This window comes from Dioscorea cayenensis, chromosome 7 (genome assembly GCF_009730915.1).
Source record: "Dioscorea cayenensis subsp. rotundata cultivar TDr96_F1 chromosome 7, TDr96_F1_v2_PseudoChromosome.rev07_lg8_w22 25.fasta, whole genome shotgun sequence".
Lineage (NCBI taxonomy): Eukaryota > Viridiplantae > Streptophyta > Magnoliopsida > Dioscoreales > Dioscoreaceae > Dioscorea > Dioscorea cayenensis.
In genome coordinates this window covers 22,711,872-22,739,346 of record NC_052477.1, presented here as the reverse complement: position 1 = coordinate 22,739,346, position 27,475 = coordinate 22,711,872, and the positions used below count along the sequence as shown (strand labels likewise).

The 27,475-nt window shown below is 33.4% G+C and overlaps 1 protein-coding gene and 1 non-coding gene across 2 annotated transcripts; one reads left to right on the top strand and one right to left on the bottom strand.

Annotated features, from left to right (window-relative positions):
- Positions 1–6,032: 6,032 nt before the first annotated feature.
- On the bottom strand, positions 6,033–7,627 carry LOC120265528 (probable glutathione S-transferase). The gene is made up of 2 exons (XM_039273465.1): positions 7,232–7,627; positions 6,033–6,554 (listed from the first exon to the last, which is right to left on the bottom strand). Exons 1-2 carry the CDS (start codon positions 7,544–7,546, stop codon positions 6,189–6,191), a joined length of 681 nt encoding a protein of 226 aa, XP_039129399.1. The 5' UTR covers positions 7,547–7,627; the 3' UTR covers positions 6,033–6,188.
- Positions 7,628–9,849: 2,222 nt separating this feature from the next.
- Positions 9,850–9,990, top strand: LOC120266248. Its single transcript, XR_005538090.1, has one exon. It is a non-coding gene; the product is annotated as a small nucleolar RNA Z247 (small nucleolar RNA).
- Positions 9,991–27,475: the final 17,485 nt, after the last annotated feature.

Genomic DNA, 27,475 nt, shown 5'->3' with positions numbered 1-27,475 from the left:
AGAAAGAGATAAGTCTTTGAAATCTAGAGACCAAAGGAGAAAAATGGAGGCAGGAAGCTTGCTAAGAGAAATTACAATCCCCAAATAAGTGAAGGGATAGGATCCTATGTTAAAAGCAAGAATTATTCTAATGCTTTTAGCAACCTTTTTATTGTACCACTTTGGGCAAAAAAAAAAAAAAGATTTGTTATTATTAGGGTTTTGACTAGTAACCTTAGAGTAAATAGGCAAGCAAACTCTAACATTTCTGGCAACATCCCTAGAAGCTTTGGTGATAAGCACAAGATCATCAGCATACATTAGATGGTTGAAATTGTGGGGAAGAACAGGATTAAAACCAAGAATCATGTCCAATCTAAGAGCATAATTAAGCAAGGCAGTCAAGTTTTGGGTCATGAGAATAAATAAATAGGAATACAGAGGATCACCTTACCTAACCCCAAGGAAAGTTTTAATAGATTTGGTGGGTGGTCATTAATCATGGGAAGTTTTAATAAATCTAGTGGGCTGGTCATTAATCAAGAACGCACACAAAGGAGTGGAAATAGAAGACTGGATCCATGCCAACCACATAGTGGGAAAATTCAATTTGGGAAGTGCTGCAAGAATAACCTTCCAACTAATGATGTCATAAGCTATCTCTATATCAATTTTGATAATCAACCTAAGGGGAAGCTATAGTCCTGATCTAAGATATGAACAGCTTCTTGTAAAGCAATAATGTTGTCAACTGAAGATCTGCTATGGAGAAGACCTACTTGCTCTTCACCAATAAGCTTAGGAAGAACATGCTTTAATATGTTAGCAAAGATCTTAGCTATTACTTGCTATGTGAATATCTTATACCAAAACTCCCATGGGAATATAGAAAGCTATTAGTTTTGCAAATAATGTATTTCTAGAAATAAATGATTCATGGGAATAATTTCATAAATTTCATACCATACATGGGAATAACATATTCCTTAACTTATATTATTGGGAATCTTAGATTAGTCTCCATACCAAACACCCTAAGGCCTTGCTTGGATGAGGTATAGTAAGGGTTCATAAAGTAAGGTAGGGAGAGGGAAGGGAAACGAAGGGAAGGGATCAACAACCCATACTTTGTTTAGGGGAAAAGTAAAGTAAAAAAAAGGTTTTGAAGGTAATAGAAAGGAAGGTTATACATTGTTATTACCAAAATATCCTTTGAGTTGTAAATGTTATACTATGATAAACAATGGATCAATAAACAAATTCTAATCAATAATCTCAATTAAGTATTGCTAGAAAAATGATTAAGTAACATACAAAAAAGTTTATATAAATTTTTTTAAATCTTCTTTATAACCCGATATATATTAGTAAATATAAATAAAAATATATTTTCATCCAATAAAGTTATAACAAGAGATTCCGGTGGAACTCTAGTGATGAGAGGATTAGAGGAAGCTTAATTCTAGGGTTTCTTTTTCATTCACTCCCAAAATATATAGATATTATTAGTCATTACAAAGTTATTATAAGAGTATTTTTGTCCATAAAATTATCAACATTTTTCAACCTTTTAATTTGGAGGGTTAAGAAATGGGGTGTTTTCAACCCTCCATTTACCTCCTAAACCGTTATCCCCTCCCTTAACCCTTCTCCCTGAACAAGGGTTGAGGGAGTTCTTACCTTCAAAACCCTTCAAAACCCCCCTTCAACCCTTCTCCCAAGCAAGGCCTAAGGAGTCATTTGGTTGGGGGTAATATCACATTACCCCAAAATGTGAATAAGGTAATCTTATATTATTTCGTTTTATTATATTAAGCAGGAATATCATATTCCATAAATGTGATAAGTTGGCCAATATTATTGAGAATATAATTATCTACTCAATATGTGATAATCACACTTTCCGGCGGAATGTATATCAAAGATCTAGTGAAAGAACTTTTTTTTATTCAAAGATAAATTGTATTTTTAATCTTCTGATTTTATTTTTATAATTGATTTTCATCCACTATTAATAACTAGCGTTGATCATATTAATTTGGTAATTTTAAAACCTTTAAAATCCCAAAACATGAGAAAACAACACTAATAGATTTTTTTTAAAAAAATATACTTATGATTTTTTTTAAGAGTTTATTATAAATAATTATAAATGTATATTTTCACATGGGTGAATGTAAGAAATCCTTTATAATTTATTGCTACTAATTGAGGTTTTTAAGGTGGGGTGTGTATAATATTGGACTATTTTATAGGGACAAAAATAGAGAGGTTATTATGTATTTCGGCTCCTTATAATATATATATATATATATACATACATACATATCACTTGCCCTATCCTGCTCAAGCTCTCACAGACTAATAGGAGTTAGGAATCATGATCACTCATTTATGTATATTTTAAATTTGTAAATAAAAACTCAAGAACGAAGACTAAAACAGTAACAATAAAAAAAATGATTTATAGTTTAAATGAATGCTAGACTAGTCTAGGAAAAAGATGCGTTCTTTTTCAAATGGGTTATTAAAAAAGATACAAAAATAAGAATTTTACATAATTTATTGCAAGAACCTATGCCATAAAATAAAAATATTTAATACCTTAATTTATCATTCTAAATTTTAAAAATAATTGAGATATATGATATTGATTAATAATTAAATTATAAATTTTAAGATTTGAATCTTTTACAATAAAAAATTATTGGAAGATATAAAGCAATTGCTTTATATTAGCACCACTTTGAGTTGCCCATTACTATGGGATGGGATGGCCTATAACTATTTTGACAATTAAAATAACTTACGGCCATATAAACAATTAAAACTATTTTAAAAATAATTTAAAAAACTAAAAATAAATAATATTGGTCTCTTGCATAAATTGTTTATGTCCTACTAAAAGAGACATGCTCAAAACTCAGTTCAAAATGATCATGTACTTCCATGATATCTGACTATCCACATTTTATCACTAAATAACTAAATAATAATGTTATAGTAAAAATACTCCCAAATAATAATCACAAGTGGGGATCAATTATTTAGATATCACAAAATCAATTTAAGCATCAAGCCCTCACTCTATTTATTTTAGTTTCTCAAATCTCTCTTCCATCCTTAACAGAGCTCTTACTTCTGGCATGATTCCTGGGTTTGACGTTAATCTTCGATACAATTTCAATCACCTTATGTATGCAGATGACTTGATTATCATTTCTCGAGCTTCTAGACTGGCTGCTAAAAACATCAAATTGTGCTTAAACGTTTATGATCACCTGATTGGTCAAAGAGCTAATCCCGCTAAATCTGCTATTTATCTTCCTTCTTGGTTTAACTCTAGAGTGGCCAGAAGCATCAAACATATTCTGAATTTCTCCTTTGCTTCTTTTCCTATGTGTTATCTGGGTGTGTTAATCTCTCCCAAGAAATTGGATGCTAATACTTTTAACCCTTTGGTGGGAAGAATCCAGAGAACATGTTCTAGATGGAAACATGCTAAGTTGTCCTTGGCTGCTAAAACAACCCTTATCAATTCTTCCCTCCTTGCCATTCCTACTTACTACCTGTCCATCTATCCCATTCCTGACTGTATTCTTCATGCAATATCCAAATCCGTTAGGAATTTTTTCTGGCATAGAACTGGCAATGGTAAGGGCATCCATGCCTTGCTATTCGGAATCTATCCGTGGTCAAGCATTCTCTTAAGGCTAAACATGTTTTCAATTATTTGAATAATGTGGATTTAATTTGGGTGAATATTGTGCATTGCAAGTATAGTCTCATCAACTTTTGGAAGGATTCTCTTCCCAGGAATTGTTCTTGGTTTTTTAAGGGTCTGTGTTCTACTGCTGATGTCATAAAATCTTTTTGTCGGCTTTATACTGTTAACCCTCATGTCACTTCGTTTCTTTTTTACTCTTGGTGTTTTGAGATTCCCCTGGCTTATAAACCTTCTTTTATTAATATGCATTTTAATCTGGAGGATCTCAATTGTTCTAATTTTTGTATTGATAATCACTGGAATGTTAACAAATTTTCTGCGATTTTTGGGTCCCATGCCGGTGAGATTGTGGCTGGCTTATAACGTATTGTCTCTGATACTGATAATGTTTGGGGTTGGGCCCCGAAATCGTCATCCCATAAAATTGCTACATCTGTTTATCAGTTTCTTAATCACAATATTTATGCATCCTATCCTTGGGTGGGCTGGAAAATTCTCTGGACTTTGAAAGTGATGCCTCGTGTCAAACATTTCTTGTGGCTTATTTTTCATGGTAGACTTTCCACGGCTGAATTCCTTTACTCTATTAATTTGGGCCTTAAACGAATATGTGTATTTTGTAATCTTGATTTTGAATCGACCGAGCATCTTTTTTTATATTGTTGTAAGGCTCAGGATACTTGGAATCTTGTTTCCAGTTTAACGTCTACTCTTATTGCTATCCCTGATGGTTTCTCTCCGGGTAGCTGGCTCTGTCTTTCAGCTTTATCTTTTAAAATGAAATCAATAATTACTTTAACTGCCTGGTATCTGTGGAAAGCTCGTTGTGATGCTATATTCCGGGATGCTAAGCCTAACTTCTTTTTCATTGCTCACAGAGCCATCAACCAGGTTAAGGATTTGTATTGTGCTCAAAATTGTTCTTGCAGGAAATTGATCCTTAATAACTTTTGCTCGTCTGAGGGTCCATTTCTCTTCTCGGCATCCGTTTGGAATGCTCTCAACCATGTTTGCAAGGGAGGGTTCTTTATTGCTCAGGCTAATTATCATGCTGTTTTGGCTGGTAGGTATGTTGCTGCTACGGATGGACACATTGCTGCGGAGCTTCAAACCTTGATTGCTGCTCTCCAGCGTGCTCTTGATAGCTCTACTTTGGTGCCGATCATTTTCATTGGTGATTCTAGTGTGTTGGATGTGCTTCGCTCCTCAAATTCTGTGTGTTCCTGGCAATTATCCCCTTAGATCAGTGAATTTCACCTGGTGTTTGCCTTAGCCGGATCTCCGCGTCTCTGCGTGATTCCTCAACGCTGGCTGCACCTTGTTTTCAAACTTGCTCGCTCTGGGCAGAATCTCCATCAAATCTCTTTATTTCACTCTAGCCACGATCTCCCACATTGGGTCATGAAGGCTTTCTTTGGAGCTGGTTTTTATTTTTAGTCTTTGTTCTTTGTTCCTTTTTTCTGTTTTGTTTTTTAGTCTTTGTGTTTTAGCTGTTCCTCGGTCTGTTTAGTTCTTCTTCTCTAGTTCTTTTTGTTTCTCTGGTTGGTTCTGTCTTTTTATTTCAATAAAAGCCTGTGGGCTCCTTTAAAAAAAAACAATAGTAGTTGAATTTCTACCAATAAAATCTAAAAAAGTATTTGATAAGTCAATAACAGATTCCTCTAGTTTTAGTCTTTTTAGATCCTAGAAAAAACATACGATCAATCATAAAAGGATAAACGAATTTTGTGGAAAGTAATTGTGATTAAAATCACATTAACGTATTTTAGCTAGATGTTTAAGTATATTGGCATACTCCTCACTCATGTCACTACCCATGTTGTTTCTTTGGGAGGACATGCCTCGATCATTGGAGGTCAGGCAATTAGGCAAGTTGAATATGGATTTGAGGTTGGTCATATTTGATTAGCGGGCGAGTATTAGAAGAGGTAGTCTATCGTTTTCGCATCAACGTTCCAAATTACATTTATTGTACGTTGTCGGTAATCTATTATATTATTTTTTCATTAAATTATTCCAAAGCAAGCTTTTGTTATTCTATACTATCCAATTGAAAACTAATTTTAATTTTGAGGAAGATGTGAACTCTCTTTTTTTAAAAAAAAAAAAAACATATTTTTAGTGTAGATGGAATGACTGTATGTCAGGGATAACAGAAATTATTCCTAAACCAAAAAATTATTATTTTACTAATAACATTTATCTATTAGAAGCAAAACTTTTGAGGTTATTCATCCTTTTGGTCATGAATATTCTCATTAAAAATATTTTTTAATTTGGTTAGATATCAAAGGTGTCACAGAAAATAAAAAATATTTAAGTCCAATTTATAACAACCATTATTCACTCATATATTGAAGATACACAATACACCTGGAACAAATCTCAAATGTCTTGATACAAGAACAACAAAACATGTCCATATTAAACCAAACAAATTAACAATAACAAGATATAAAAGCAATAAGTTCAAATCTTTAATTTAATTGTTATCATGGCCCAAAATTTTCTTGTAAATGCTTTTGGCATAGTCAGTGAGTTTTTCAAAAGGAGGGATGACTTCCTTCACTTCCTGACTTTCAATAAAATTCTGCTTCCATTCAAGGAAGTGAGGGAACAAAATGGGATCAATGAGCTTCAGTCCTGATAACTCTTCAACTGCTTTGAACCAGTGAGAACCACATCCAATAACAATGTCAAGCATATCAATTTTTTCACCCCCAAAAAATTTACTCCCCTTTTCAGCAAGCTTTTGCTCCAAAAACATTAAGTTTTGATGAAACTCTTCAATGGCCTTTGCTTGTTCTTCACCTGATGCTCTAATCGCTGCTCCAAAGGATTTAAACAACTGTACCATTTCAATCATTCACAAACATTAATTAATGTGGCTCTTTGACAATATGATTAAAAAATTTAGTTCAATTGACTTCAAAATTAATTAGTTCTGCAACTACTTCATAATATAAAATTTTAACCAAATGAAAAGATTGTTGGTATCAATATTGATGCATGGATGAACATTGCAAATAAATATGGCTCCAGTCAGTTTAATTTTCCTTGTTGGACTATTATTCCTATCAACATTAGCATGGTCTTAAATCATTAATTTCTCCTAAAATTAGTTCATTTATTTGTTTATTTTGTTATTTCCACCCAAACTGATAAGTAATATTCATTAACATTTAAGTATGCGTAATTATGTGAAGACATGTAGAAAATATCATGAAAAATTGAATGGGACATTGAATTGTTGTAGCAAAAAAAATAATAATAATAAAAGACATATAAATTCTTTCTCAAAAGACATACAAATTGAGGTGCAAAACCCCTAAATAAATTAGGGTAAAAACCAAAAAACAAATATAAAAAAAATTCGTTAAATAATAAAATTAATTAGCGATATGGTATTTCTAAGACTATCTATAAGAATAAAATAATGTTTTTATTTTTTATCATAAGAGAACATACTAACTCTTTATTTTTCTCTCACCCTGTCTTTTATATATAACAATAATGAAGGCATACCTTATTATCAACAAAGTGACACCAAAAGGAGACCATGGCACGTTCATAAGGATCATCAACAGGCATAATAGGGTTGTCTTTCCAAACATCATCTACATACCGAAGGATGACTAAGGACTCAGCTACAGGGCAGTCCCCATGAACAAGAACAGGAACCTTCTTATACACAGGGTTGTACAACAAGAGAGAAGAGCTCTTATTGTCAAGGTCCTCCTCTATGAACTCATACTTTACACCTTTCAAATGAAGAGCCAGTTGAACTCTATGTACAAAAAGACTAGCCCAGTGCCCATGCAACTTCACTGATCTCTCCATTATTTCTTTTGCCTTCTGAGAGAACTATATTGTGGCTTTAGACTCTCTACTCCATTGTTTCTATTGTGGTAATTTATAACTAATTGTTTCTTGGTTACTAAGCTAATTAATTATAGTCAAAATATGCTTTTTCAATGGATGCAAGTCAATGGATTGTTTTGAAGGCTAAGAAGTGGCATTTGTTTATTAATCTGTCAATTTTTACCTACTACAATTTTTGTATTTATCTTTTGATGTTTAGGTCAAACTTTGACTGTTTGAATGGTATGCGATGTGGACTTTTTTTTCCCTCACATGTAAAGTCTCATTCAAGGGCCTGATAGGCTTCAAGCAGACTTCACCCAGCGCTAAGTCCAACATCATTATTATTATTATTACTATTTTGTCAAAATAAGTGACTAAGTCATTAAAACTGATAAAGACGTGCATAAATCTCGACGGAACAGATAAAAATGGGGCTATACACATATAAGTATTGGGACCATTCACACACAACTATTATTTATAATCTCAAAAATATATCATCATCTATAATTCAAACTCTCATCACTTGTAAAGGGTTCTAATAAAGACCCAATTATTAATAGACCACTTCGTGCTCGGTAAATCTACCATCATATTACTTTGGCTGTGTATTATGGCGTGTTTGGTGTTTAGAGAAAAACCAAGAAATTCATTGGAAGGGGAATAACTACATCGACCGTCCTTAAGTTCATCTCAAAGAAATTTGAACATCTTGGTACGTAGCCGACCTTGCCAACCTGGCCATGACGCCATTTGAGAGGGACTTTTCCTGATTGCTTGACTGCTGGGATCTTTAATTTATTCATATCATGTGATAATGTTTATTGATTGCACGCTCTTAAGGTTTGTAGGTTTTGTAAGTTTCTGCTAGTCTTGGGAATTGAATTGTGCGCAGTCCTTGTTTGTAGTCAAATTATAAATTTTTAAATAAAAAAACCGAATCATTGGTTTTGCATGGCCAGGTCCCCTTCCTAGTTCCTATTAATTAAAATCTCTAGTCAAAGAACGCCTAAATAAATGTGATGAGTGCCGTCTTGCAAGGTGAGAACATATCGTCAACTAAGCTTACTTAGGTCTGTGTCATGTGCTTTGGACAATACATCTATATGAACATATCAACTTAGCTTACATAGGTCTTGTCAAAAAAAAAAAATAATAATAATAATAATAATAATAAAATAATAATAATAATAACAACAACTTAGCTTACTTGGAAAATAAAGTTGATGGGTAATAAATCCAACTATACAATTTAAAGCTAAATAATTGACTAACATTCCCTCGTGCTCAAAATGGGATGGGATTGTGGAGACCAGTGTAGGGTTTGCTAATTAAATAAAGCATTAAATCAACTAGGCAGATGAGCTAAGGTAAAAATATCACTCTTTGATTTGTAGAAGAAATAGCAAGAAGTCATAACATGTCACACTGAAGATATTGATTAACAAAATAATTTGTCATTTTTAATGTGGTTTATTTATTCATAAAAAAAGCATTATTATAAGCAATGTAAAAAGGGGATAATGCTGTACTTAGCCTTCTATTAGTCCTACTCTTTAGGCTATCTTATAGCTCACGTTCTCCTGGCCTGTGTACTCCTTATTAATTATCGTCACATTTTTAGGATTTGAATTGTTCATGGTTCAGCAATATAAACAATACACCTAGCACCATATTTTGTGTGCATGATTGTAAAACTCTATCTTCTACGATTGAACTTTACATGGTACAAGAGCCTCCTATTCTTCCACAATATGTCTACTACTAGTTCTATCTCATCTAAAACCACCAGCACCATGGCTTCAACCACAACCAGTCTACTCCCGACACCACCCTTCGGTCACTTGATAAATATCAAGCTTGGCCGTGAGAATTATCTTCTCTGGAAGGTACAAATGATGCCTTACCTCCCAAGCCAACAACTTATGGGTTTTGTTGACGGCTCCAACAGCGCCCTTGAAAAAATCATCACCATGTCCACAGAGAACGATGCAGCTCAGGTTCCCAACCAGGCGTACTAGACATGGCTACAGCAGGATCAAGCCATCCTCAGCGCCATCCTTTCATCCCTGACTCCAGAAGTGCTCTCTCAGGTGCTACTCATAAACACATCTCATGAGGTGTAGATCGCCTTGGAACATAGGTTTGCGTCATAGTCAAAGGCTCGGATCATGAATGTTCGTCGCCAACTAGTCATGGTCCAGAAAAAAAAACTTGTTAATGGTGGACTACTTTGGAAAGGTCAAGGCCTTGGCGGATTCATTGAGTACCTGCGGCGTTGCCTTGTTTGAGGAAGAGATTGTTGTATATATGCTCACTGGCTTGGATGCAGATTATGACCCAATTGTGACATCGCTCACCAACTAAATCTGAACCAGTAGGCCTCAGTGATGCATATGCTCACCTCCTCTTCTTTGAGATGCGCCAGGAGCAAAATCAAGCTGTGATGCAGGTGAACTCGACTACCCGCATCTACCGTGGCAGAGGTTGTGGTCGCAGCTGTCGTGGACGCGCGGCTTCTATGGCTAAAACCGCAACAACCATGCGCGTCAAGGACAAGGATCGAACAACTACATTGCAAACAAACCAAAATGCCAAGTGTGCGGCAAGGTGGGACATGTTGCTCTAAAATATTACCACCAATTTGATCATTCCTACTAGGAAGAGGAGACGTCGTGGCTGCTGCACACACCTTACTGGGGTACATGGTTGACATGAACTGGTACACAGACACAGGCGCAACCGACCATATCACTGGTGACATCGAGTGCCTCACTGTCCAAGAGAAGTATGGTGGCAAGGATCAGGTGCAAGCTGTAAATGGTTCAGGTATGCACATTTCCCATATTGGTCATTCACAGATTCAACTGCTTGCCAAACTCTCCACCTGAAAAATGTTCTTCATGTTCCAAAAGTTTCTAAGAATCTTTTGTCAGTACATCGATTTGCTGTTGATAATGATGTTATGTTTGAGTTTTACCCCAATCACTTTATTGTTAAGGATCTGCCCACGAGGAGGGTACTTCTTCAAGGTCACAGTAAATTAAGGTGGCATGTATCTTTTGTCATCCAATGCCGCTGCCACAACCAAGAGTGCCTTCTCGAGCATAAGAACCTCTCACAAGCAGTGGCATTGCCGACTGGGTCACTCCTCCTCTGCAGTCGTCTAGCAAGTAGTCCAGCTCAATAATCTTCATTGTCCTAGTAATAATAGAGACACTTTTATTTGTGATGCTTGTCAACGTGCAAAAAGCCATCAATTACCTTTTCCTTTCTCAAATAATATATCTTCTTCACCTCTTGAGCTTGTATTCTCCGATGTATGGGGTCCAGCCCTATCTTCTGTTGGGGGACATAAGTATTATGTGAGCTTCATTGATAATTTCAGTAAATTTGTTTGGCTCTATTCTCTGAAACAAAAGTCTGATGTTGCTAGTGTGTTTATTCAGTACCAATAATATATTGAGAGGTTGCTTGACAAAAATATCCTTTGCATTCAATCTGATTGGGGAGGAGAGTATAAAAAACTACACTTCTTTCTTACTCAAACCTAAGTTGCATATAGTATCTCTTGTCCATACACTCATCAATAGAACGGTTCTGCTGAGAGGAAGCACCGACATGTAGTCGAGGTAGGCTTATATCTTCTTATTGCAGCTTCTATGCCCTTGAAATTTTGGGGCGAAGCATTTCAAACAGCAGCCTATCTCATAAACAGAATTCCCACCAAAGTGATAAACTCTAGCACTCCTCTAGAACGTCTCCTAGGTGCTAAACCTAATTACACTCTACTGAAAATTTTTGGTTACGCATGCTGGCCCAACCTCAGGTCATACAATTCACATAAGCTTCAGTTTCAGTCAAAGCAATGTGTGTTTTTGGGCTATAGCAACATGCATAAGGGATACAAATGCCTAGACCCTTCCAATGGCAGAGTTTATGTGTCTAGGGACGTTATCTTTGATGAACAAGTTTTCCCTTTCTTTGAAAATCTTTCTTCCTCTGGCATACACTGTACATCCAATCAAATTCTTCGTCCAAACCTACTTCCAACCAGCTCAGTAATCTCTAATGATTCTATGCCCATGAATGATTAATTGGCTAATGTGCATACTTGTGCTTCATCTGACACTACCTTGCAGCAGCAACCTAAATTTGTTTTGCAGGCAACAGAGTTTGGAGATGTTGTATCTCATCGTGTTGTTGTTGACACTAACGTTGCAGCTGCTGCTCTTGCCATGGCAGATCCTAATGCTATCACCACAGACACTAATGGCAATGTGTCTACTTCAGATCAAGGTGTATCACGACATCCAATGAGGACTCGACTCCAGGATGGCATACGATGAATCAAGGAGTATAAAGATGGCATTATGAGGTATGTAGGTGCAACAATTGTTGAACCAATCAATAATATTGATGCCTTAGAAGATGTAAATTGGAGACAAGCCATGGAAACCTAGTATTCAACTTTAATGAGAAAGAAAACCTGGCATCTTGTTCAACCACAGAAGGGAATGAACTTGATCGATTGTAAGTGGGTATTCAAGCTTAAAAGAAGAGCTGACGGGTCTGTTGATCAGTACAAAGCTTGCTTGGTGGCAAAGGGATTCAAGCAATGATACGGCATTGACTACGAAGACACGTTTAGCCCGGTGGTTAAATCAGCAACCATTAGGCTTATTATGTCTCTAGCAGTCTCAAAGGGGTGGAACTTGTGGCAGCTGGACGTGTAGAATTCATTCCTTCACGACATTCTTGAAGAGGAAGTCTTTATGAAGCAACCACCCAAGTTTGAGGATCCTTAACAATCGCAACTAGTATGTAAGCTCGACAAGGCTCTGTATGGGTTAAAACAGGGTCCTAAAGCTTGGCACTCTTGGTTTAGCTCCAAACTCTGTGAGTTGGGATTCACTCCTTCTCGAGCTGACACCTCTCTATTCATATGCAACCATGAAGGTGTGACAGTGTACATGCTTATTTATGTAGATGATATAATTATCACAAGATCCTTTAATCAAGTAGTGAACCAACTATTTCAGAAGCTGCATGCTGAATTTGCTATGAAGGACTTGGGTGAGCTTCATTACTTCTTGGGCATTGAGGTGAAGAAGACATCTACAGGCATTGTTATTACTTAATCTAAGTACATTTTTGATTTGATGAAGAAGATGAATATAGATAAATGCAAACATGTCATTACACCAATGACTACTACAAAGAAGCTATCTCGAACAGAAGGAGAACCTCTGTCTTCTGAAGATGCAGCCAACTACCAAAGCATAGTAAGAGCCTTGCAATACCTTACCCTGACCAGGCCTGACATCTACTTCTCTGTGAAAAGAGTGTGCCAATTTCTGCATTCACACACAACTCAGCACCTAACAGCATAAAAAAGGATTCTGAGATATCTCAAATACACAGCTGAGTATGGTCTATCAGTGAACAAGTCTAACTCTGAATTGGTGATGCCGATTGGGCTAGTTGCCCAGATGACAGAAGATCAATAAGTGGGGTTACAGTATTCTTTGGGACAAATCTCATATCATGGAGCTCTAGAAAACAGGCTATGGTCTCAAGGTCAAGCACCGAGGCTGAATACAAAGCTCTGGCCAATGCCACAGCTGATGTCATTTGGGTTCAGTTCTTACTTGGTGAACTTGGAGTGTTCCAATCTAGAGCGTCGTGCTTGTGGTGCGACAACCTAGGAGCTATTTACTTGTTTGTGAATCCTGTTTTTCATGCAAGGTCCAAACATATTGAGCTAGATTTCCATTTTGTCTGTGAAAGGGTTGCGCTCAAAGCATTGGAGTTTAGGCTCATTCCAAGTCAAGATCAAGTAGCTGATGTGTTTACAAAACCAGTAACAGCAAGACAGCTAAGAACAGCTCAGCGCAATCTCAATCTGACGAGTTGAGATCGAGGAGGAATGTAAAAAGGGGATAATGATGTACTTAGCCTTTTATTAGTCCTACTCTTTAGGCTATCTTGTAGCTCAGGTACTCCCTGTGTACTCCTTAATTACCGCCACATTTTTAGGATCTGAATTGTTCATGGTTCAGCAATATAAACAACACACCTAGCACCATATTTTGTGTACAGGATTGTAAAACTCTCTCTTCTCTGATTGAATTTTACAAGCAATGTGAATGGCACTCCAATTGTCATAGTACAGATTAATAGCAGTGGAAATATGCAACACCCTAATTATTCTTAAGTAACCAGCAGGTCAAAGCAATTCAAGAGTAGCATCAGTAATTGCCTGATACTTAGATTCTATACTAAAGCAAGATATAACCATTTACTTTTTGCTAAAGCATGAATAAGTGGGTCATCCAAAAAAAAATTCACAGTTGTGGAATGATGATCAGTAGGATCACAAGCGCAACCAACAACAGAATATCCAAACAAGACTAAGAAGGAATGAGCAGAAAAATGAAGTCCATGAAAAAGTGCTTTTAACATATCAACAAACACGAAAAAATAATTATAAAGTGGATTGTTTGAGGAGTAGCCATAAATTGGCTAATTAAACATACAAAAAACATAAGCAATATTAGGATGAGTCACTATAAGATAAATCAAACTGCCAATAGGTTGTCAATATAAAATAGGATTAGAGAAAGGTGTGTTATATGATGGAGTTATTATTGGAATCCAACTGTGTAGATGCAACAATTGAATTGGTCAGACCAAATCTGCAAAGTAAATAAAAAGCATATTTGGCTAATGACAGACAATAGCCATCAAAACTAGAAGGAATTTCAAAACCAAAATTTTAAACAAGTGATCCTAACTCTTTCATCTTAAAATGTTGACTAAGATATTATTACAAGGCAAAAATGTCTTTTTTATGATCACCTATAAAAAATTATATTATCCACATAAAGTAAGAGACTAAAAACATCTTTGTTATATAGTGTAATGAATAAATAAAGTGGAATAATGAGAACTTGAGGTAAAGCCAAATTTTGCAATAGTAGGACTGAATTTGGCAACCTAGGTAGTAAAAACTTGCTTAAGACCATGCAGAGTATAATGAAGGAGACAAACTTACTGTAAGAATGAGGTAAACAGGAGGAGGATGCATATAGACTTCTGCAACAAGATCCCCATTAAAGAGTTTTTAACATCCATTTGAAAAGAGGCAAAATTTTTATTAGAACAATTACTAACAAACTCCTGACAAATGTTCAACGAGCAATGGGATTAAATGTTTTCTCATAATTAATACCATACTTACAAGTGAAGTTTTTGAAACCAGGAGAGTTTTATACCATTTAATAGAACCATCAGAGTGAGTTTTGATCTTATAGATCCATTTGCACCCAATAGGAGTCTTATTAGAAGGAAGATCCACTAACTCTGAAGTGTGAGTTGCTCTAAGGCATGAAATTTTTTAGACAGTGCTTGCTGCTAAAAAGGGTTAGTACTGGCTTCACAATAAGGATGAGGTTTATACAGGGAAACAGTAGCAGAAAAACAACAATAACCTTTGAGTTGATGAGGAGTTTACCTTACTTGACTGAAGCGACAAAGAGAAGCGACAAGATCATTAGATGAACTAGATTCTATAGAATCAGATGTTTATGTGGGATGACACACCCCTTGCATGAGTATACCGCAAGTGCACGGGTCATCGAAGTAATAAAATACCCCAGTGAGTGGGTAGTCGAATCCACAGGGAATACTTGTTTAGAAACACAAAAAGTTGCTATCTAGCTAGAGTGAAAACCAAGTTGTGATGTTGATTCAAAATATCAATGCAAAGAAAAGTAAAAGAGGAAAGAGAAAGCAAGAAGAGTAGAGAGAGGTAATCTATGATAAGATGGGGTACTCGGACAATGCTCACCCTAGGACTATTGTTTCAAGTGCAAAACTAATATTATGCCTTCTAATTGAAGTGTAATGAGTCGTGGAGATCCAAAGACACACGGTCCCAAACCTAAGGTTAACCGTGACTAGTCCTGTACACTATGCCCCGGCATAAAGGGATACTCTCAACGCCTCACACTGTGCAGGACTGCTTGAAGCTCTAGGGATTTCAAGTGATAAAGCCTATTCCTCAATATAGATCTAAACCTTCAGTTTATGTGAAAGACCCCTAGTCACGATTAAGCCCCAGCACTAAGGATTACTTTAATACTTCACTATGTTACTCTTGCAACTAAACCCCAATGGAGTTTGTCTCTTAATACTTCACACTATGCGACCGCAAAGAACTCTTAGAATGTGGAGGTAGGATAAATCACATCAGAAGGGAAAGAGGACGTTCCGCTACCTCCCAACTCACCCTCTCAACCCTCTTCAACTTTGCTAAGTCTAACCTTAATGAAGTTGTCACCCCTTCATAGGATTACCAAGATAGATTCTCAATCCTAGTGTCACTCTAAGGGAAAATCAAATCAATAAGCACACAAGATTAAAACTCAATTAAAACATCAATTAAAGGAAACAGAATAAAAGTCAATGAAACAAAATCTCCTAGGGTTTACAAGTCTAAGAACCCACTAGGGATTTAGCTCTCCATGGAGCAATACAAAATCAACAATGAAAATTAAAGTGTATGCAAGCAATCCATAAATAAAACCCCCTTGTCATCCGTGTCGATGGCCTTGAGGAGCCGCCTCGTCCTCTCCAAAGATTCCTTTGTCAAGCCTGGGGTACACCTCGCTGAATCGATACCAACGAAAGCTCCACCAATAGCTCTCCTCCAAAGGAAATTGATGTCGAATGCTGTAGGATCGCTCTTACATCCCAGCAAAAAGCCTCTCCAAACCTTAGTCGCACTCTCCCCAAAAGATGGGCAAAAGATAGGAAGAAGATTTCCAAATAAAACTCTCAAAGCGGTATTTATAGGGCTGAAATCGGGCATCCACATGGGCGTGTGGAATTTCCACATGGGCGTGTGGATTTTCAGGTTCTACTTTCCTGAGGCTATGAACCGTAACTGCAACAGTAATTTTGCTACAGTAAACTGCTACGGTGCTTCGTCAAAATACTCCCGATTTTATTTTATTCATCAAAGCTACCAAGTTGGGCACATAACCAGGCGGTAGATCACGTCGCTTCTTCAATTAAACCACATTAACGAAGCTCTTGGAAATGCTACACAAGTTGGAACACATGAGTGTGACTGCCTTTGTACCCCTCTAATTTGTATATTCACTTGAGTATTTTGGAGGTTGGCACACACCCACATATCTATGAGCACAACTTGTGCCTTGACTCTTGTTCAACACAAGAATTCCATCAACAATCACGTCCGCAATCTACTTTTGCTTTCTTTCTTCCAAACTTGTCTCCACAACCCTAAATGCACAAAAGAACACAAATGCACACGAATGAGCTATAAAATCTGATAAAAGTAATGCTTAATATAAGAAAAGTATATTTCGTATTACTTATACACAAGCACTTATCATGGGAGCAGAAGCAGTGAGCTCAATAGAAGGATTAGCATTAGAGGAAGGAAATAATTTGATGGAAAAGTTAGTAAAGAAAGATTGGAAAGTAGAGAAAGAACTATAGAATTTAGACAAAAGTAGAGAACATGGTGTTTTCCCAAAATGTGACATGTTTAGGAGAAATGGGATCCCAACAACAATAACCTTTGTGTTTTATTTATAATACAAAATCAAATATAAATTGATGTAATTTAGATTTATATTGGAGAAAATATATCTAGATAAATCATGAAAAATCATTAATAAATAAACAAAATATAAATTACAATTTATAGTTAGAATAGGAGCCAAAACGCAAATATCTAAATGAATCGACCCCAAAAAAAAGTATCTCAGATAGAGCTATTAGTACAAAAAAAAAAAATAAATAAATAAATGAAGCAAGCTACTTTGCTAGTTGACATTATAACCAATTAATGACTTAAATTAAGATAACCCTAATGATCCACTAGAAAGTAAAAGGTTGAAGTTTACTAGCACATGTATGACCAAGATAAAGATCTCACTAGTAGATAATAGGAAATGTAGTAGAAGCAAAAATCTATCTAGGAACAAGAATGTGAAGAGATGTGAGCTTAACGAATCCTCCTAATTTGCACCCCATTTCAAGAATCTGATACATTTGGAAGTCTTAAGGTTGATAACCAACAGGAGAAAAATGAATAGCAAGACTATGATCACATAATTAACTTGCAAAGGCAAAATTAAATGCTAAATTAGGAACATAAAAACTATTATCAAGACTAAGATTAGAGGACTGCCATTGGTAGTTTGAATATAAGGGATTAAACTAGTAAGAGTTATATCAAACGAGAGTGAGAGTTGAGAAGTCATATGATTAATTACAGCAAGCAGAATCAAAGAGCTAAGAATCACTTGAGTGATAGGTGAGGTAGAAGAGGATGAAGAACTAGAGACTATCACTTGATTAAGAAGGGCTTCTAGATCACTCACGATTAGAATGGATAAAGAGGACCCATCAAAGACAAAAGCAATAGTGGAAGAAGAACTAATGTTAGAAGAAGACTTGGGCTTTATCGAAGCTCCCTTAGAGCAAGATGGTCAAGTCAATCAATTTTCCAAAACGTGGCCATGACCTTGACAATATCTTCACAGGACAATTAGCAAACACATGATTAATGCTATGACAATTCTTACAAAATGATGAGCTAAATGTGGTGTATGGCTGAGTAATTACAGAACCAACTTTTGATGAAAGAGATTTTATCAAATAAAGACGAATTTCCTCAAACACAATTTCATTATGAGCACTGAAAGTGAGCAATATTTCTCATTGTGATAGAGCAACTCACACAGATTTAAACTTTAGATGAAGAGACATAAGAACTTGGATAAGATGAAAGTCATCATAACTAATATTAGCTTGAGTCAAATGGTTCCACATGGGGTAAATGATTATAGGTAAGTGATTAATAAACTAACCTGATTCATAATTAAGGTTACCGAGAGTACCGAGCAACTAATAGTATTGTGCAAGACCAGTAATTTTATATTGATTAGACAAGAAATCCTATATTACATTGGCAATATTAAATTTATTAAGCTGAATATGAATGGAAGTAGAAGTGTTGCAAAACCAAGTAATTGTTTGGTGATTTTTTCTACCATAATCTTTAATGCATTCATCATATTTGGCATTAATTTCATCGGAACCTTGATTGGTTAATTTGGTTTGCTGATGTTAATGTAAACATTCTTTGTGCCCAAGTTAAAAAAAACTTTTATTTTGTTGTGAGTATTATTTAAACCATCCAAAACAGTTGCAATAGGAGAAAATTTTAAATTTTATCTATATTAAGCTCCAGATACATCAATGAGTAGAAGCTAGGGAAAAATATAGAGAAATCGACAGATTGATGGAGCAAAATGCTACCAAATACAGAGAAAAAACAACCAGGTCCTGACCCATCCTAGAGATTAAACAGAAACCTGAGTTGATTAGACCGAAACTAAAAACTTATGAGCAAATTGGTAGTAGAAACCATTGGCGGAAAGAGGGGGAGAGGGGCTAAGGGTGTGCTTGAGAGAACCACCGAATGCTTATATCCTTGTACCCTATGAGAGCACCCACTAAAATAAAGATTCACATTATTATTATTATTATTATTATTATTATTATTATTATTATGAAGGAACGGAATTTCAACATTTCAACCAATTCAATTTATTTAAAATCTTCTAACTTGAAATGCCGCCTCATTAATTTCAAACCCTCGTCATTATAATTATAATATTTATTAATTATAATCAATTAATATATTTAATTTTTTAATTTAATATAAATCAATGCTAAATCATTTGTACTACTTTTTTAAAATTAAAAATAACAACATTAAAAATCTTTTGTATTTTACTGTAATTCTTTATCATTTATATTTCATGTCTAAACTATTTTTTTCTATCTTATTTAATAGTCTATTTGAAAAATAGCAAACATTTTTAAAGTTTAATTTAATGTTTTATTATAAAATTATTAGAAGTTTATTTATCTTATGATTTATTTGTATTATATATTTTTATTTATGGTCTTTAAATATATTCATTTCTCGATATTTAATCTTCAAACTTAATTAGTTTGATCAGCCAATTTGTTAAAAAAAAATTTAAAAACCAAACCAAACAAAAAAAAAAACTCCCATAAAATTAGCTATATTGTAATTATAAATTTTTAAATTGCAAGGAAAGTGATGCTTAATTTGTTTTTTAATCTATTTTTAATATATTTTTTATTCAAATTTCATATTTTTTATTATTTTATTAATTTCAAATATCAAGTTACAAAGGTATAAAATAAAATTTGCAAACACAGGTTATGCAGCAATTACTATTTCTTTAATAAATTTTCTATATCAATTGAAAAATATTACAAACAAAATATCGCGAAGTCATCCAGTCATTAATTTTTTTTTAATTATAAAATATTACAAAAAAAATAAAATTTAAAAACATCCCTTCATTTTTGCGTTGAAAAATTACATGAAAAATTATCGCAAAAAGGTATATGAAAAACCGCACAATTCAACCCAAACTTTGTATGTAGTACTTATGCACAGATGGTCCCAACACCTACGTGTGTCACACCCCAAACCTAAAGTGTTGACAAACGGCCGCATACCTACAAGGTCGTAACCAAGTAGGCACGCAAGTCCTCAAAGCCTGTCTCACACTGGAAAGAACAACATCTAACAAAGACAATAAATTTCAAAAGCAAAGGAAACTACAATGTTCGAAATAAAACGAAAACGCATAACACTGTCTAACATAACCCTTAGACAAAAACAAGAAGAGTTAAGTCCACAACAAAAGGGAGTTTATTAACTTGATAACAACTAAATGACGACTTGCTCAACGGCACCGCTAAGTTGTCCACCACTCAACCTTACTCCAGATCTGACAGGAAAAGAGAACAACGTAACGAGCTTGGGAGCTCAATAAGCAACCACTAAAAATGTCATGATCACAAAAAGTTCAATAATTTCAAAAATATTCACAAGTGTGATATTGTACAATGAAAATCAGAATAAAACCTAGAAATCAGAAAATTTCAAACATATATAAATTTTCAAATGAACGAATATATAAGTCCCCTAAATAACTAATGCCAAAACAAAACATCAAAATTCATTTGTTTAAACTCGATGACCAGAGTCAGATTTCAAAGCTCATTTGTTTACCCTTGGTGACCCGAGCCAGAATGACAGAAGCTGTTATTCTCATTACAACAAATTGTAGTTTTAGTGATAACAAAAGTTATCACTAAATGTGAAAATTTTAGTCACAATTAGTAATAGTAGCAAATTTTAAAAGTCGTCACCTCCCGTCACAAATACCTCCAATGCTAATACAAGAGCGACCATTTTAGACAAATGGTCACAATTACTCCATATTTTTATGACCAATTGGCTACAATAACCTTATTTATTTATGTCCATTTTGTTGACACAAAAAAATTTTAATTGTGACGAATAAAGTGCTCACAATAATTTATTCTGTTGTGACAATTTTGTTGACACAAGAAAAATGCTAAATTGTGACGAATAAGCCATCACAATAATTTATTTTATTGTGACAATATTATTAACACAGAAAAATACTATAGTGACAAAATGATTTTGTCAATATTAATATTTTTATTGGTGACCAATACTTCATCCCTAATATTACTTTGAAATATTGTTATATGTTTATTACTTCCACAAATAAAATTATTAATTTAAAAATAATGTTGTCACTATAATAAAAATTATGTTACGGTAATTTTGTCACCAATATAATAAATTATTTATGATAAATATAAAGTTATATTTTAAATACTTTTGCCAAGACAAATTTTTAGTAGCAAAAATATTATCACAGATAGAAGAAAATAAAGTATTTAATATTATATGAAATAAATAAATAAATATCATCAAAATATACAAAATTCAAATTTTGAATATATAAAATTGGAAATTTTAATATCTAAAATACAATTATAAAATCATCCTTTTAGAAAAAGAAAAAAGATTATAAAATTATCTTAGATTTGGAGATGAAGTACTTTTTTATGCATTTGAATTTTCTTTTTGTTTTTTAGTCTCAGCCATTGATAGAATTTGATTCTTTTATTGGGACTTTAATGTTATTCTATTTCCTTGATGCTTATTCTGCACATTTAGGGAAAAAAATAAAAATCTAATGAAATAATTTTAAAAATTTTAAAATTCCAATTTAATTACAACTTTATATCGTTATTTCTTCTCAGTTGAGACAAGTTCCATATTACATTTGGCTTTTGTGATTTTCAATAGATAAAACATCATTAAAAAAACACATAATCAAAAACTAAATAACATATTCATATGATGAACCTGAACCTAAGATTAAAAGTATTAAAAAAGAAAACACTAATAAACAGTCATCATTGAAAAAAAAAAATTCAATAAACCTAACTTTGAAGATTTAAAAGATAAAGAAAAATATAATTATCTCTTATCCATTGCATAAACTAAGCAAAATAATTTAAGAAAAGAAAAATAAACAAATCTTGTGGCCATCAATAACTTGTACCTTTACATCAAGAGCTAGTTGAGTTACTTTAATTTTCCAAATCAAATGAAGCTGAACGGTTGCCATCGATCTCCATAGGCACATAATTACTCAAGGCTTCACTCTTTTTATATGCTAAGTTCATTGAGGATATATATCTGTTTAAATTTAAATTTTCTTAAAAAAATTATATTATCTAGATTTTGTTTTGTGAGATTTGGTAAATCTCTATTTAATTTTAATTTTTAAAATTTTTCTCTAATACTTTGTATAATCTAAATCAAAAGATTGTTTTCTATCCCTTAAAATATCAATTTTGAGGATTGGGTAAACAATAACGATTTTAATCTCATATTTTTACAAATATTTTTAAAATTTGAATGTTTTTCCTTTTAAAAAACATTTATATATATATACACACACACACATATCGAATTTGATCCTAAAATATGTTAAACATACTTTAGGGTTTTTTGCGACAACATTTATAAGACATTAATATTCACATTTTTTGTGAGAAAAAATGTGAATGTAAAAATAAAATAAATGACCATTGGCCAAGAACACTTTTGTCACAATAAATGAAATAATATTTACGACACTATAGGTATATTAATAGTGACAACGTAATTGTGATAGATCCTAAATCGTCACAATTATAATAGTTTTAGTGATAAAAAAAATCATCACAATTAACATAAACAATAGTGTTAATTTTTTTTATCACAAAAAACTTTATATTTGTGACAAAATGATTGATAATTATAGGAAAAAAATTCATAATGGCGTAATTCTTGTAGTACAAGCATAATTTATATGGTATATTAAAACTAGGTTGGGGGAAGTCAGGCCAATATTTTACCCTTTTTAAATATTTTTTTAGATAATTTTGTTATTTTTATGCGAAAAATAGTTGTTTATTTAATAAACAATTGATGAATATATATGTATATATACGGAATATTCTTCTTCGCATTGTAGATACGGGGGGCTACACCAACGTGATGATGATGATGATTTCGTATTTAGGCATTGTTACTTTTAAATGTTTTAGTGGGTTAATATTTTGGTGTAATAGAACAAACATTTTTAGTATCTAATAGGTTTTTTTGAAGAATTTATAAATAATAATTTTATTTGACAAAATCATGTTAAATTTTAATTTTAAAAACCTTTTAAATTTTATCTATAATTACTTAAAAAATCTATACATAACCTTTGAGATTGGGTAGGAAAAGATAGACTTTTTAATATTTTATTAACAATAAAAATTTACAACTATATATACTATGTATTTAAATCTTTTTATATCCAAAATTATCGACACAAAAGATAAGATGTATAATTGTGATTGATACTAAATTGTCACAATTGAAATTGTAATAGTGATAAAATAATTAAATGTCACAACTAATCCAAACTATTGTGTCAATTAAATTTTTTAGCATAAAAAACCCAATAACATGGTTAAAAATTTAATTTTTGTGGCAATATTTAGTAGGCACTAAATGGTTGAATTTTTTGTGACAAAATTGTTGTAACAAAAAATATATGTTGAGTGATGGAGAACATTTTAGTCACAATAAATAAAAATTTATAGTAACGGCAATATTTTTTGTCACAATTACACATCATTCTCATCAAGAATTTTTTTGATATAAATCTTATATGCTTTTAGTAACAAACATAGGACATAAAAGAAATTTCGCCACTATAAATATATTAATATTGACAATTTAATTGTGACATATACTAAATTGTCACAATTACCACTATAATAGTGACAAAAACATAAGTTATCACAATTAAGTTAAACAATAGTATCTGCTACTTTTTTTGACACAAAAAACCTAGTATTTGTGGCAAAATAACCTGGTGACACAAAAACATTGTCGTTAAAAATCTTAACTCTTGTAGTGTCTTCATTGACGGAACTATGTGAAACTATAGTTTCTATATCAGAAGTATGTGTCGACACAGTCAGTGTTTACCCCCAGTGATAGAGTTAGTGCATAGTTATGTTGGGGACTAATTTTTTATGTCAAAATACTCCATGCTCGCAAAACAGCATACCATCAAAGTCAAGACTGAGCAAATATAGAGTAGTCCGCCACGCAAAAATATTTGTATTCGTATGATCCCGTATTTTTATAAAAAAAATAATCAATTATTTAAACTTAAACCAAAAATTTATAAAAATGATTAAATGGTTGAATAATCCATATAATTCAAAAATACAATTAATCTACAAACAACATATACATATATATAAATAATCAAAGGAATGTAAATAATCACAAATTAAATAAATAAACTAATTAAGAAAAGCATCATGAATCTGTATGTTCCTATGATAATAATAAAAAAAAAAATAATAAGGAAATAACTAATTGAGTCTGAGTTAACATAACATTTTTAAATACACAAAATATCATAAATCAAATAACTAAAAATTATATATATATATATATATATATCACTAACTGCTAGAAGAAATTATCAACAGTCATAAAAATCAGAACGAATAGTATATGAACGATTTTGAAAGTAAAATTCAAATTAATTAAATAATTATGTAGATCATTATCGGAAATCAGAAATTTATATATACATATATATACTGATTTATATGTAGTTAATTTACCCTATTAACATCCAAACAAATTTTATTCCTTGCACTGAATCAAGCTTATTCGAAACACCCCATATTAAAATTAAAATTTCAAGATAAATTAGAACTCCTTCAGCACAAATAACAAGATTTAATAAAGTGTAATTGAACATAATTTCTAAAATATTTTATCCTATAGAAAATAAATAAAAGGCATAATTTCAACCAATGTTGTACACTCGCAACTATGGCTTTATCCTAATGGCAACAAAACAATGTCAGAGAAATAGTATAGGGTCTTCTTAACAATATGCTAACAATAAGCCTACCTGAACCAGAATGATTAAAGAACTTTGTACTAAATCCTAAGAGCATGATAGAGCATTGGAATTTGAAAAACACAAAAACAAAAACAAAACAAAACAAGCTCCACAAAACAAAAAATTTGGTCCACATTTAAAAGAAAACACACTCTAATCCTTTAGTGGTACACAATGCTATAATTAAATCCCCCAAGGTACGGTTCGGGCAAGCATGGCCTATTAAATTGCTTTTCAGAACCCTTTACAATTTATAGGAAATTAATAAGGATAGAAACCATTACATATCATGCTTCTCTAATCAAACAGTAAACATTTTTTTTTTCTAATCAAACAGTAAACATTTTTTTTCATTTTTCCAACCCTCATTCTCTCTCTACAATTGAGTTCAACATATGGATTAGTCAAAGATGACAAGATGATGATGCTGACACATGGTGGTGCACAATTCAGAGGATATGAATACGGCAGCATATTAACAATTAAACTTTTTTAATGATCTCAGTTAAGTATACAAATCAAATCACACGGACTGTGCTTAGATTAATTGCAGATCAAGCATTCCAATCATCAAAAGGTCTCACTCCAGATTCTAGGGTTATACGATTAATTTTATTAATCTTTTTTTCTTTTACATAACCGTCATGCATGGATAAATTTAAAAAAATAATAATAACTATTCATTGGGTGGGGCCCACAACTCCTCTCTCCTAAAAAAAAAAGTTTAGTCCTCTAAACTCTTACATGATCAGATGAAAAGCTATAGGTATCTCTCTCTCATCTCCGATCCTAACCCCATGTCGCTTCACGCTCTGAATGATTACTCCATTGAACCTTTACATATGGAATGATCCATCTTCTCAAAACTTGCTCTTTGAAATCCACAATCTTCATAGATCACTCCTCATATGTCATATTATTGTTAAGATCAAAGTCTGAAATTTGTATCAAATGATCAAGATTCATGATGAACTTTTTCAACATAGATACATGAAACACATTATGCACACGAGAAAAAGCGGGCAGCAGCGCAAGCCAATATGCCACCTTGCCAATGAGATCTAAAATCTCAAATGAGCCAATAAATTGAGGACTGAACTTTCCTCTAACTCCAAAGCGAATTACTCCTTTGGTTGGTGCTACCCTTAAGAAAACATGATCTCCAACCTGAAACTCCAAGCTTCTTCTTCTATTATCTGCATAACTCTTCTATTTACTTTGAGCTGTTCGTAAACGATCTCAGATCAATCAGACTTTCTCAACTGTCATCTGCACAATCTCTGGCCATAACAATTTTCTCTCTCCCACATCATCCCAGAAAATAGGTGATCTGCATCTCCTGCCATATAATGCCTCATAGTGAGCCATATGGATGCTTACCTGATAGCTATTATTATAAGCAAACTCAATCAAAGGCAAGTGTCAATCCCATGACCCCGAAAATCAAGCATACAAGCCCAAAGCATATCATCCAGAATTTGAATTGTCCTCTCAGACTAGCCATCAGTTTATTGGTGAAAGGCTATGCTGAATGTTAATTTGGTTCCCAAACCCCTGTGCAAACTTTTCCAAAAATGTGCCACAAACCTGGAGTCCCTATGTGAAACAATCGTCACGGGTATACCATGAAGTCTCACGATCTGATCAATATATGAATCTGCTAACTTCTCTAAATACATGCCAGTCTTTACAACTAAGAAATGTGCAGACTTAGTTAATCTGTCAACCACTACCCACACACTGTTAGTACCCTTGTTGGTTCTAGGAAAACTAGACACAAAATTCCATAGCAATATTCTCCCACTTCCACTCAAAAATCAGAAGTGGGTGGAGAAATCCTACTGGTCTTTGATGCTTTACCTTAACTTACTAACAAGTTAGACACTGTGCCACAAACAGAGGAATCTTCCCTTACCAGAAAGTACTTTTTAGATCCTTGCACATTTTAGTATTGCAAGGATGAACCGAATAACTGGTGTAGTGAGCTTCTTCCATGATTTCCTTCTTTAACTTTGATTCATTTGGAGCACAAATCCGATCTCCAAATCTCACTAAACCATCTTGATGGATCCTGAACTAAACTTGAGTGTCAGTTTTATCTCCTGTCGAATCTTCTGGGAATAGCTGTCTTCTGCTTGTGCTGCTTTAATTCTCTCCAAAAGCATAGGCCGCACCACTAAACTTACCAAAGAACCGCCTGCACCCTGTAAGATCACTTGTAGCTCCATCCTCCTCATAGTCTAAAGGATTGGCCTTTCGGAAGTAATCAATGCAGCTCCACTACCAAAAGACTTCCTGCTAAGTGCATCAGCCACTACATTTACCTTCCTAGGATAATAACTGATAGTCAGATCATAATCCTTCAGTAACTCTAACTATCTCCTCTACCTCATATTCAGTTCTCTTTGAGTGAAAATATATTTGAGGCTCTTGTGATCTGTAAACACTTCACAAGCCT

Bases quoted from the DNA above. Each gene is read 5' to 3' on its own strand.
- LOC120265528 (XM_039273465.1), bottom strand. From the start codon at position 7,546: ATGGAGAGATCAGTGAAGTTGCATGGGCACTGGGCTAGTCTTTTTGTA. The intron at 6,555-7,231 runs GTATGCCTTCAT...GAAATGGTACAG, and splicing joins GTCACTTTGTTGATAATAAG to TTGTTTAAATCCTTTGGAGC.